Genomic DNA, 12,921 nt, shown 5'->3' with positions numbered 1-12,921 from the left:
AAGGGACTGTTCAGATCGTTCCAGCCGGTGAAGGCTCCGGCCCCGGCGTGGGAGCTCAACGTGGTGCTGACCAAGCTCATGGGACCTCTGTTCGAGCCTCTGCACTCAGCTCCGTTGAAGTTCTTGTCGTGGAAAACAGCGTTTCTTGTGGCCATCACCTCCGCACGACGGGTGGGAGGGATACAGGCCCTTTCCTGCAAAGCCCAGTACTTGATTTTTCATGACACAAGGGTAGTGCTCAGGACGCACCCCTCCTTCATGCCCAAGGTGCCGTCGGACCCATGCTGGAGAACAACAGTTACAGGTAAGTAACTTGTTCCATCCGATGGGGCCCATGAGGTCATGTACACTTATATAATAGTTTTAGAACATTGTTATTATTATTATTATGGTATTCAGTGAGCACGGACCTAGCTTTGAGAGGCAACAGAGCGCTTTACAGAAATATACAACAATACACATACATAATGAACTACTTTACAAAGGTATGCAACAGTACAGATGCATAACAGAGTGTTTTACAGAGGTAACAGAACAGAAATACAGAGGGGTGGTAGTATGCAGAGGGGCACAGAGGAGTGGTACAGCTGTACCGGGTGGCAGGGAGGAGATGGGCGGGCGGCATCTAGTAAATCAGGTGGCGAAAGTGGCAACGAGATGGCCTAGGTGTTGAGGAGGAGAGATTCCTTGAAGAGGTGGGTCTTGAGTTCTTTTCTGAATTGTAGGAGCATCGGGCAAGTCTGATGCTGACAGAGAGGAGGTTCTATAGTCTTGGGGCATAGGCAGAGAAGGCTTGTTTTCTGGTCCATTTTGCAGCAGCGGATTTCAAGTGTGCACATGTCCTGGCTTCTGGTGGTGCACTGTCCACCGGAGATGCTGAGTTTCTCTGCGAAGTAGCTGGGTGACATGAGGGCGATTGCCTTGTATATGATGCAGCAATACTTGAAGGTGATTTGTGCGTGCAGTGGGAACCAGTGAAGGTTGATGAGAGCTGATGTGGTCGTATCTGCGTAGACCCTAGATGAGGTGTGCAGATGCATGTAGGACACTTTTATGGGGCACAAGGGAGAATGACAGGAGGCCTTCGAGGAGTGCATTGCCCCCATCCAGCTGGGATTGGACCAGTGCTTGAACGGTGGATCTAAAGCTGTCCAGAGGGAGGAAAGGCTTGACTTTCCGCAGGAGGGAGGGCTAATACCAAGCTCTCTGAGTTTTCTTAGCTATGTGTGTCTTGAAGGAGAGGTATTTGTTGATGTGGAACCCGAGGGACTTGGTGCAGGAGGTGAGCTTGGGTGTGAAGCCCTCAGAGTTCATGGCTGATAGCCAGGAACCCTGTAAGGCCCCACAGGTGACAGGTAGCATTGGCGATTTAGAGGAGCTCATCTGAACAAACTGCTGGTGGCTGGCGAGGTAGGACTTGAACCAGCGTAGGACAAGGTTGCTGATCCCAATACACTGATGTAGGGTGCCCGTAAGTGCCTTGTGGTCTACTGTGACAAAAGCGGCCGAGAGGTTGAGTAAAACTAGGAGGAAGGGGTGACTGTCACAAGGATGTTGAGGGCATTGTTGACCACCTGTATGGTTGCTGCCCCTGTGCTGCATCCGGGTCTGAACCCGAATTGGTAGGTTTCGAGGAGATTGTTGGTGTCGAAGAGAAGAGAACTGCTGCTGCAGTTGTGCTGCAGTTGTGCGGCTATTGCTTTCTCATTGATCTTACCTAGGAAGGGAAGATGGGTGATGGGGCGAAAGTTACCTAGGTTGTTTGGATCCAGAGTAGGTTTCTTTAATAGAGGGAATATTTGTCCTGTTTTTAGGGTCAATGGTAAGCTGCCTTGAGTTGGGGAGCTGTTGATGATCTCCAGGAAGGGAAGGAGAGCTTCTACGGGGAGGGTCTTGAGGATGCATGCTGGGAGGATGTCGTCTGTATACAATGTGGCTTTGAGGGTGACCAGGGTTTCTACCAGGTTCTCTGTCGAGAGTGTCTTGAATGTTGTCCAGGGTGTGGGGATTGTGCAAAGAGGGACGTGAGGTGGTCTGTGAATGCAGAGCTGGTGTCTGTGCTGGCGAATCCTGCTGATTTTATCGATGAACAAGGTGTTGAAAGCAGTGGATTTTTCGATGCAGTGTGGTATGGCAAGGTCAGTTAGCAGGTTGAACCAGTGCTTGACTGCTTTGAAGAGGGCTCTGCTTTTGTTTTCAGCACCTGCTATGGTGCTCTGATAGTCGAGGCCTTGGCTGTGTTGATTAGTTGTCGGCTGGGTGCTCGCAGTTCCTTGAGGAGCACCATGTCGAATGCGGTCCTGGAGTAGTGCCAGGTTTTCTCTTTTTTCCTGATGACTCTTGCTGAGCTTGAGTTCTTGCATTTACCAGGGTGCTGACGGTTTCTGTTTGCAGGTGTGTTGTTTCAGAGGCGAGTGTCGGTCGATTGAGGCTGAGAAGGTGGCGTTGAGTGCTTGCAGTAGAGAGTCGCAGGTCAGTTGGGCATGTTCAGTCCATGTAAGGTGGAGGTTGGCAAGTCCTTCTGTGAGGGCTTCTACCGGGAAGTTCTCCAAGGACCTGAAGGTTTGTCTGATGGGTTTCTGCTGAGAGTGCTTGACTGGGGTGATGTGCAGGATATTGAAAGGCATGGCTAGGTGGTCAGACCAGTCAAGCGGGAGAGCTGTAGTGGAGGGAAGACAGTGCAGTGATGATTAGGTTGATGATGTTACCTTTCTCGTGTATTGGGTCTTTCATGTGCTGTGTGAGACTGAGAAGGCTGAGGAGAGCTTCCTTCATTGGTTTGGTGGCCTGGGAGGTTGAAGTCGCTTAGGAAGATGTTGTTGACGTGCGTGAGGGACATGGTGGTGACCAGGTCAGTGAAGTCTCTGATGAAGGTCAGGGTGTTGTTGGGTTTGGGTGGTCTATAGATGAGATGGAAGGTGACTGTGTCCATCAGGGAGAGAGGGAAGTGGCAGGAGAGGACTTCAAGGGAGCCAATGTTGTTGACATCAAGTCTGGTGCAGGGCCATGAGGTCTTGTGGATGACTGTGAGGTCTCCACCTGTCTTGTTTGTCCGGGTTCTGTGTTGGATGCTCTAGCCGTCGGGGACAAGGACGTCTAGGACGTGGGTGGAGGTTGGTGTCAGGCAGGTCTCAGTGATGAAGATGGTGTCCAGGTCATGTGTAGTGATGAGGTTGCCGATGTCTACTGCATGGGTGATAGCTGAGCGGACGTTGGCGAGCATCAGTTTCTATTTTGTGGACGGTGAGATGCTGCTGATGGGCTTAGGGCTGATGTGATGAGGTTGCTGCATTGCGAAGTCTATGCCTAAGAGGAGGGACAATGTTTTTTATGTTGGGGTTGCCTGGTGATGGTGGGGATGGCGTGTGGGGACGGACGGAGGGAGAAAATCCATGTTAGTGCATGCTTACCTGTTGTTTGAGCAGGGGTTTGGGATCTGGGTCCTCCGAGTCCGAACAGGTCCAAAATAGAAATTGCCCTTTACTTCGTCTGCCCTTCATTTCAGATGCCTGGGTGAGAGATTCCCTTGATCTGAGAGTTAAGAGCAAAAAGGAAGAGGTAGGGCTAAGTAGGTGGGTGTGGTTTAGGCCACGTAACCTAGATCCACTTCAACCTGCTCACCAACTGCAAAGGAAAAGAGGCTGGAAGGCTGCTTAAGTAGGGGAAAAGGGCAACAAAACAGGAAGGCACCAACAGTTTAAAGTGGGATTAAGGGTTTACTATGTGCACAACACAAATGCCACCTTGTGGCAAAATTCAAAAGTCAGCACCCAAGTAAGGTATGCATTTACATCATGACAAGTGATAACCATCAATACAATTAATAATCTTGACTAGGCATGCTTCTTAAACAAAAAAAGTAGAACAAAATAAACAATGTTTTGTCAAGCTTGAAACATCTGTGACTCTTTCTATTACAGTATAGCTGAACAAACATAAAAAAGATGCTAGAAACCATACCCTGGTTCTCACACCCCCTCCAGGCAATTGCCACAAAAAATACAATTTTATGCATCAAAATGTGAATATTCATGCCGCGATATCCTGAAGAGTCTGCTCAATACTGATAGACTTAGGGTCTAGCCAGTTTCCTCATAAGAATGAGCAAACAGACAAGGGAAATAAAGCAGAAGGCTTCACTTATCTCCAAAAGGTCAGGGGAGGGTGGAAAACAAGCAAAAAGAGAGGGTGTCCTATAGAAGTCTATGGCAGGAAAGCAGCAACAAGAAAACCTTTCCTAACACCCAATATTGGACTGGCTGACCATGATGGCCTATGGTAAATGCCCTCTCTCTCACTCCCTCCGGGAACAATCTAGGTGAATCCTAACTTGGGACCCACAGTAAGGATTGTATCATCAAGAATTGATGCCTTCCACTGACCAAAGTTCACTTGGCCATATCCGTACACACTCTTGTATTCCTTACCCTCTTGTACTATCCTTTCCTTCTACTCACCCGCCCCCTTTTCGTGCACACGTCCACTGTCATTTGGTAATGGCAGCCAGTAATGGCAGCCCACTCAAAATACTGTAAGTTTCCACATTTTTATCCGACCAAAAAAGTGTTTGACATGCTAGTTTGATATGGGGATTGGTCCATGGTCTGGATGAAGGTAGTAACTATGTTAAAGTTTGTGCCGCGTTTAGTGTCAGGAGTGCTGGCTTGATATATGGACTGCTTAGCGATCCTTCTGAAAGTAGGATCATTGTGCCAAACTACGTTGTGTATAGTGTCTAGATTGCCAGTTTGATGTGCAGTTTGCCATAAATTCCTGCAGGTTCTCGCTGGCCCTGTCGTGTTTGGGTTGCTTGCTCTCTCTTCTACCAACAGGCCTTCTTGGTGATGTAGTCCTATGGGACAAATAGATAGGCCTGGCCAGCAATGTGTGGAGCAAGAAAATGTGGTACGAAGTTCAGTCATGCACGCACAGGTAGAAGGCACAGAGACTGGTACCCACCCAACTCCCACACCCTGTCTCTGTGGCAGGACTGCCTCTGGTAAACACCCTGGTAGGCTATCCCCATCTCACAGTTTGTGATCATGAAGTTTTAACAATTGTCTATGTTGTTTCTTTTCCATGGAGGGTACAACCTTTGCAACCAGGGAGTATTTTCAAATCAAACGTCTCTACTTCACTCTGTTTTCCTACAGACCAAATTACTCTTATGTTCTCAACTACAGTCGACTACCTACTGTGAACATGTTTTGGGTAAAATAATCTTTCTTACCCCTCTTTTTTATCCTGTGTGTAGCTTGATGAGAAAAATATGTGCACTCCTGTTACAAGACCAGTTCTTAAAAGGAGGGAATTTGAGGCTTGTAGTCTTTTCTCTAAGGATTGCATGATTTGCTGATATCTGGTATCTCTCCCCATCACAAGCAGTATGTCTTTTCTTTAGTGTTATATTGTTAATAATAAAGGTGATGTTGTGTTAGATACCTTGGTTGTTCTTTCTCTTTAACTGATGAAATTAAGACACTATGCATATTTACAGGTGTTTGTCAGTACCCGGCTTATAGATGCATGGGCTATGGTGGCACACTCACTGTTTCATATGTTTCAGGTGATAGTCACAACCCGCATCCCATATTTATCAATTTAGATCTTGGCCTTCCTGCTAAAGAAGAAATCACGGCTGCTGAACCGGCGGATTTTGCAACTACTTTTCTCGATCACAGGAACAGCAAGCCTCAACTTTGGCCCATCAACCATTGAAAGTCCAAGCGCTTTCCAGGCTCTTCTATGTGACTTTGAGGTAAAATAACCAGAATTACTTCTGCACTGGATTTCTCTTAATCTTTTTTAATAAGTTGTGTGAATAAAATGTCAGAAAATAAATACTCTTTTATAGCCTGCATGAGCTAGTTTGTGACCTCCGAAGGCAGCACATCTACAAGATCTTCCTAGAGATTATGCTCCTATAAAGTGGCTGAGACTTGATTTTATTGGACTTTAGAGACAGACGTTAACATCCTCTGTGACTAGGAGCACCCTAGATTATCCACTACAGTTCTTAGTGTATCTGTAAACAAACACATTGCCAAAATACAGACAAAAGCTTCTGTACACTTGTCATTAAAAATCTTATGTTACATGTACCGTGAGAAACCCGAAGGTGTCTCACCCTCTAGTCCCTGATGATCTGTCATCTAAGTGGCCAGGACACGGCCATCACTTTTGGATCCAGTTCTTGGGGGTGGACCAGTGCAGGAGTATCACCTGGGTTAGGGGCAGTCAGGGAGCGGAAGTGGGACATGGGATGGCTAGCCGCAGTATCCCCTTGGACATAGGCCTCCCACACTCACAACAACAATAAAAGAGGCAATTAGTTGCCTACATAAATCAAAATGGGCAAACATTGAAAAGGCCCACCTTCAGGTACAAACAGTTCAAATCAACAATTTCTATAACACAAAGCATACTGCACTAAAAATTGATTCTTAACTCACACTACACCACTACTTAACAATACTTTCAATGCTTGGTACCTGACAACGGTAATTTATTCAAAATTAGTGTTCTGAAGTAGCAATTTAGTGTGAAGTTAGGTTTAATTTGTAGTTCACAGAAAACATTGTAAAGGAAGGTTCTGGTTCTCTGGTATGGTTAAATGGCAATCTCCGTTAAGAACAACCATTCCCAGGAAAACACTTATGTTGAAAGATAAGTATCGGTATGTGCAAAACATAAAGATCTGATATTATCTAAATTAATACGTTATGGTGAGCTCTTAAAAGAGTGCAGAGTGTAGAAGAAGGTAAATGCTAGTGCGTATGACAGAAGCGTCTGTCCGAGTCTGTGCCCTTTTTATATTAGAATTCTTCACTGTTTAATGGATGACATGTTTTGTCAAAAAGGACCTATGCAAAACATTTTTCACAAAAAACACAAGACAAGATGGCTGCTATGAAAATAGTACAAAGAGTGCTCTGGATGGAGCTAGGATCTGATGGGTCGATGTACAAAGGCAGCAGATTAATCTACATTCATTTAATTGAATTGAGCCAGTGGGGGAAAAGGGGGAGTGTGACAAGTAAGGAAGAGCAGCCACCGGTTTTCTCAGAATCATAGCGTGAGATTCAGTCTGTGTTCTGATCAACCCGAATTGTTGCGACTCCCACCCCAGACGCTAATGTGGTTTTAGGATCTGGATGGAGTTCCATGCTGCATCTATTCTGAGAAGTGTCTGAACCGAGTTATATGTTCTATAACATGCATTGGTATCTTAAGGCATGAGCTGCCTGATGTATGTGCCCTTCCCTGGCTACTGCCTGCAGTAATGTTTCTATGGAGTCATTTGACCAGGGACTTCCCTTTATATGGAAGCACCTTGTTTTTAAATATTTCTTTTTACTATGTGTTTGCTCAGTTCAGCATGTTGTGCACCTCGTATTCTTGGTGTAATTATCGCTAAGAAGAGGTCTAAGTAACAGTTATTTTATCATTTGCGTCCCGTCATTTACATGAGAGATGATCATGAATATTGACCCACTTGCACTGGACAAAATTCACAAAAACAAGTTGTGTGTATGTAATGCAGTGGAGTGCCTCCTACTCCTGTTTAACCTTCTGTCTTCAATATGTGTGATCATGGGAGAGGAGAAAGAGGTAGGGCATCCCGCAGAGAGTGAGATGCAGAGGAGAGTCTAGGACGCCCAGAAGATCTGTGAAAAGCTACACAGAGGCGGTATAAGGAGGATTATCTCAGGTCTCTCCTCTTCCCAACCTCCTCTATCAGACAACCTCTCATGATGTGGGATTCAGTGGGAGCTCACCCACCTTTGTCCACCAGCCTTTCCTACTTATTTGTCAGGGTCATGACCCTGTCAGGAGGGAAGGGGAAAATGGGTGGGGGGACACCAGTCGCTGAGACCCCCTCATGTGCTATGCATTGTGATAATAGTGGCAACTTCTGTTGTAAATGCCTCCCAGCACTTTTTTCTGGATAGGGTTATTTTTCTGTTTTTTTCTTCCGAACCACAACTATCGGGGTGCACATCTGGGAGCAGCCAAGAAAACACAGACCAGAACTAAGAAAGCAGGAAATCTGAAACACAATACCTGAAATGGATTTTGAACTAGTATCAAGTATCCACTGCTCACAAAGCTTGTGAAAAGCAAACGACTCAGTGCAGCAAACTGGGAACGCTTTACAAGACCAAAAGCACAATTACAGACTGTTTCCAAAACCTGTGTCGGAAAATGGGGATGGGCTGAAGAGGCATTTTGAAGCCTTTCCTGTGTGTAATCAAGGCCCCCTGGAAAAAGACAGGAACAGATTGGCAAATAGTCAGCTGGCAAACACACACCAAAGGACTTTTTGTGCCTGGGAACCTACTGGACCATCAAAAAGAGCAGCCTATTCTGGACCCTTTGGACGAGGAGGAGAAGAAAGTCCAACTTTGGGCCAGCTGGACCCTACAGTTGCTAGGTCTCAGGAGGACAATTCCAGATCACCAATTCCTGTCAATGCTTAGACACCCAGGGCCCTAGCCGGCCCAGAACCCCTCCGGTGTTATCCCCATGGGACACCAGGACACCTGGCTAGGTTCTGCTCGAATAAGCCCAAGGGGGAACCAATGGAAATGGTTTCCTTCTGGGTTGGGAACCATGTAGGACAGAAGGGAGCAGTTCCGGTACGGTGGTCTGAGGAAGAAACAGGGACTGAGCATCTTGCTGAGTTATTTCCGGGGGAGGAAGGAGGGCTGGAACTGGGATCCGTGGCAGTGTGTAGCACTTTTGAAACCGGTCAAAACCTCCATCAATCTGTTAAGTTACAAGGCCTGCAGGCAAAAGCCCTCCGGGAGTAAGAAAATGGCCATACGAGCCAACATGATCATAGCAGAAGAACTAAAATCTGGGAAACCCATACAGATTGTCTCTGTCCATTGTGATGTTGACCTCTATCCACAAGGTACTCTGACCCTACAAAGTCCAGGTGCTGATGATCATAATGCTTGAACTCCCTGAAGAAGTCCTTCTTGGCACTGATTTCCCAGTACTTGACCAGTGTCTCAGAGAGGTGCAACGGTAAGAAGGCCTTTTCCAGTGAGAAGGGACCAGGTAGACAGCTGACAGGGACACCAGGACGAATTGTGGGAAATGGTGGAGGTGTGACACAAGACCTGTATTCAGGCCTTGTCAAGGGGAAGGGAAAACCCCTCTGAGTTAAGGGAATAAGGTCAAAGGGGAAGCACATAGCTAGTCCGAATCCAACAAGAATGCCATCATTCCTGCCTCTAGTGCCAGCATGCTTGCTTGCAGACCCTTTTCTCCAGTCTTGCCTCCGACATTGGATACTCGCCCGTACCCTTCAGTTCCTTTTAGGATACCCATATACCAACACCAGAAAGTGACCCCATCTGAAGAGGAAAGAGTGCCGTCAAATCAGAGTGAAAAAGAGCCGCCAAGAACAGATGCACAGCTGCTGAAGGCTAGAAATCGGGGTGTGGGACCACTGAAAAAGAGGTTGGCTGCAGGGAAGGATGCGCAGAGTCACAGGAGAGATCCAACGAGCTTGCTCCAAGACACAAAGCCCCCTTAGACCACTGGGGACAAAGAAGGGAGAGGACCAACCAAAGGATTAACTGGGAAGTTCCCCTGAATGGGGCTCCGGAGTACAAACTGGAAACATTGATCTTCCGGGAAGGGCCACCTTGAAATGTGACAATGTTTCAGAGCTCCTGAATGAGAGAGTGGAGGTAGATCCCCCAGAAAGCAGGGACACAAAACAAAAAAGGAACAATCCTTCCCCAATGAACTGCCAACAACGCCATCATGGGTAGGCAGCCAGGCTGCATGGAGAAAGTGGGCAGGGTGTATCCCCTTCTTAGGCCTTAGCATCACACATACACATCCCGGGTGGGGAAGACAGGACCTGATTGGTCCAGGAGAGATGAACAATCCCCAGAAGGGGTTCGAGATTTAAGTAGGGAACAAGAAGCAGGAAGTGTGGGTAATCCGATTGAGGTCAATAGTGGATGTGGATGGAGCGACCAACAGGAGGAAGGAGTGAGCGACGGCTTGTGGAGGAGATTTGTGCAACAGGTGAGTTATTGGCTTAGGAGTGAAAGTGGTTCTGCCGCGTGAGTGTGCATGTCTGTGTTGAAAGTGAGTGGTAGAAGTTAGTGTATGGAGTGAATGTAACTGGTACAGGGTGGAAGACAGGTGTTTGTGTACTTTGGAGGGTAGAGTAGTAGGCAAGGAGGAGAGGAGTAGTGAGAGAATGAGGGTAGAGGGAGGAGGGGAGTAGTAGTAGGAGAAGGAGTGTAGTGGTGGGAGGAGGACAGTAGCAGGAGGAGGAGAGTGGTAGTGACAAAAGGAGAGTAGTACTGCGAGGATGAGAGTAGTAGAAGAGAGGGAAGTCATGAAGTGGTGAGTGATAACACCAAAGGGAGAAGGCAAGAGTGAGGAGAAATTAAACATCGGCGGGACAGCAGAGTGGTGGGGGGAGCAGGAGGAGGGATGGAGTAGTGAGAGTAAAAAGGAAGAGATGAACATGTGCATGAGTGAACTAGACCACAGAGAGTAGCTGTGCCTCAGAGAACCTCAATCAGGAGCCCAGCACAGCAAACATGCTTCACAACATGGACCAGCAGAAGAAATGGAACTTAGCACCAGAGAGCATGCAGAATGGACCACTCCACATTCCGGTCATCTCAAATACTCAGTAAAACCCACAGAGACAATACTGATGCCTGTGACTGGGCCACAGAGCAGTCCCCCTACCAAACTGGCATCCTAAACATGCCGGACAAACCCCAAATGAACTGGGACATGACTGTGGTTGGAGCGGGCCATCATTGCCTGAAGATGGCGGACTGCGTATGAGAACGGGGTGGTGCTTAAGATCCCTTTAATGTGTTTGCTCACCTGTAACACCTCCCCTGGGGAAGGGAAAAACAGCATTTGGTGGGGGAGCCGGGTGAGTGAGCGAACCAATGGAGAGCGAAGGGTGACAATATAAAGGGGCACAGGAAGGTGTGGGTTATTTCGGATGAGGTCAAGGGAGGAGGAGGAGGATCAAGATACCAAACAGAGGAAAGATGGCGTAGAGGAATAGGATGAGGATTGCTGGAGGAGTGTTAAAGGTGAGGGTTTGGTTAGTGACAGAAAGTGGTACATGGGGTTGAGTATGCGTGCAATGTGTGTACGTGGAGCTAATAGAGGGAGTGTAGGGAGTGACTACGAAGGTGACTGAGTCAGCGAAAGGAGAGTGACTGTGGGAGAATGTGGGGGTGAAGTACAGAAGAAGAAGTGTGGAGAATCGTAGTACTCTGGAGAGGGGAGAGTATAAGTAGTATGGAGAGGGGAGTACAGTAGTGGTAGTGCAGAGAGATGGGTGAGTAGGAATTGGAGAAAGGAGAGTCGTGCCAGAGAGCTGAGTAGAGAAAGAACATCAGAGGGACAGAAGGGAAGAGTGAGAAAGGGAGAAACAGAGGAGAGTGAGCGGTAGAAGGTGAGGAGAGTCGACTGAATTGAGAGGAAGGCTAGAACATCAGTGCAAAAAGTACATCTGCGTGTAATGGAAGGTCAAAGTGAGAGCCTGAGAATCTGGAAGGGATCTAACCTTATGTTACAATGTATTGGGGATCAAGGTTCGGGCCCACCTAGATTGTTCTCAGAGGGAGATAGTTAGAAACAGGGTTGGCCCTTAGTCCATCACCAGCAGACAGACAGGGGTTAACAATCTCTAGAGACCAGCCTTTGGTGGAGGGAAGCCTTGTCTAGGGAGGGAACTGCCCACACTGGATGAGGGAGAGAGGGCCTGCCCTTAGCAAGCCCCTTTTATGATTCTTGTCTTCGGGAGTTGGTGTGTTCTTGAATTCATCAGTGACACATGCCACTGGGGAATTGCTGTCAGAAACGTTGACTGTGAATACTGCTACCAGGTGTAGTAGAGGTCTAGGGTGGCCAATATTGGAGACCTTGCTAGGATGCCTAAAAGTGGGATCTTGCGAGCCCTGAATTACCTCAAGGGAAGACACTAGAAGCCTGCCAGAACCACTGCAAACAGACAAACGGATTTATGAATAGTGTGCCTACACTTTGTGGCAAACAGTAGGGTGATCACAGGGCCAGGTGCCACCCCAAGCTAGTGGATTCTATGCCCACAGAAAATATACTGTGGATCCCCAGACCACCCTCACTGGGTCCCTGCAATAAGGGAGGGAGCAGTCACATAAGCACACACGACCCTATCAACCTGAGTGACATCCACAGAGAAAGCAGGATGACTAAACCCCTTAAAGATACTGCCTCTCATAAGGTAAACACTCTCAGGTCGCCATTTCAGCTCAATAGCCAGACCCACACACGAAACACAGGAAATGAAGCCTTTTACCTTGAAGAGAACACTGTTGCAACATCTGAAGGCCACCTCGGAGCAAAGCAAAGAAGTACATTTAATCTTTCAACACCGATGTCAAAGGAAACATTCCTCATTATGGCTCATACCTATGCAACCTGCAGAAGCCCCATGAACACAAAGTTGGACTTGAACAATGGGGAATTAACTTGCGTTGAGTGTAGAGGGGAGAAAATAAAACAATTCTCCTTTCCGCCCTCACAAGAGTTACAAAGTTGCAAACTCCCTCCGTCTAAGGCATATAAATGTAACAAGCAGCTTCACATATTTACCAGAGGATTTTCCGAATCCAGGTTCACATGCTGTGGAAATAGGGCGTCGCTTAGAGTAGGAGTGGCAGGCGGGCTTACAGGTGGAGGGAAGAAGGCCTCACACATGTCTATGGCCTTTCTGAAATCCAAGATGGTGACCGGCCTTATTGTCCCCTGAGGCCAGTACCCTTGCAATCCATATGACCCACAGCACATGTCCCAATCACAGATCAACTCAAACTCCAATACACAGCTGTCATCCATCCCCGTAAGCACTAGCCATGGGAAGGAGAGGCCATA

The 12,921-nt window shown here is 47.4% G+C and overlaps 1 protein-coding gene across 4 annotated transcripts in view; it reads left to right on the top strand.

The window, feature by feature from the left end:
• WDFY4 (WDFY family member 4) overlaps window positions 1-12,921 on the top strand; it is a 1,820,746-nt gene that overhangs the window by 794,249 nt on the left and 1,013,576 nt on the right. For all 4 annotated transcript variants that reach the window (XM_069611160.1, XM_069611162.1, XM_069611161.1 and 1 more), the window contains one exon: window positions 5,606-5,758. In XM_069611160.1, coding sequence (XP_069467261.1) covers window positions 5,606-5,758 — 153 coding nt within the window. The remainder of the gene's footprint in view (window positions 1-5,605; window positions 5,759-12,921) is intronic.

This window comes from Ambystoma mexicanum, chromosome 8, assembly GCF_040938575.1.
Source record: "Ambystoma mexicanum isolate Mex_15411 chromosome 8, UKY_AmexF1_1, whole genome shotgun sequence".
NCBI classification, from domain to species: Eukaryota; Metazoa; Chordata; class Amphibia; order Caudata; family Ambystomatidae; genus Ambystoma; species Ambystoma mexicanum.
Note: the sequence above shows the minus strand (reverse complement) of the source record. Positions and strands in the feature narration are given on the sequence as shown.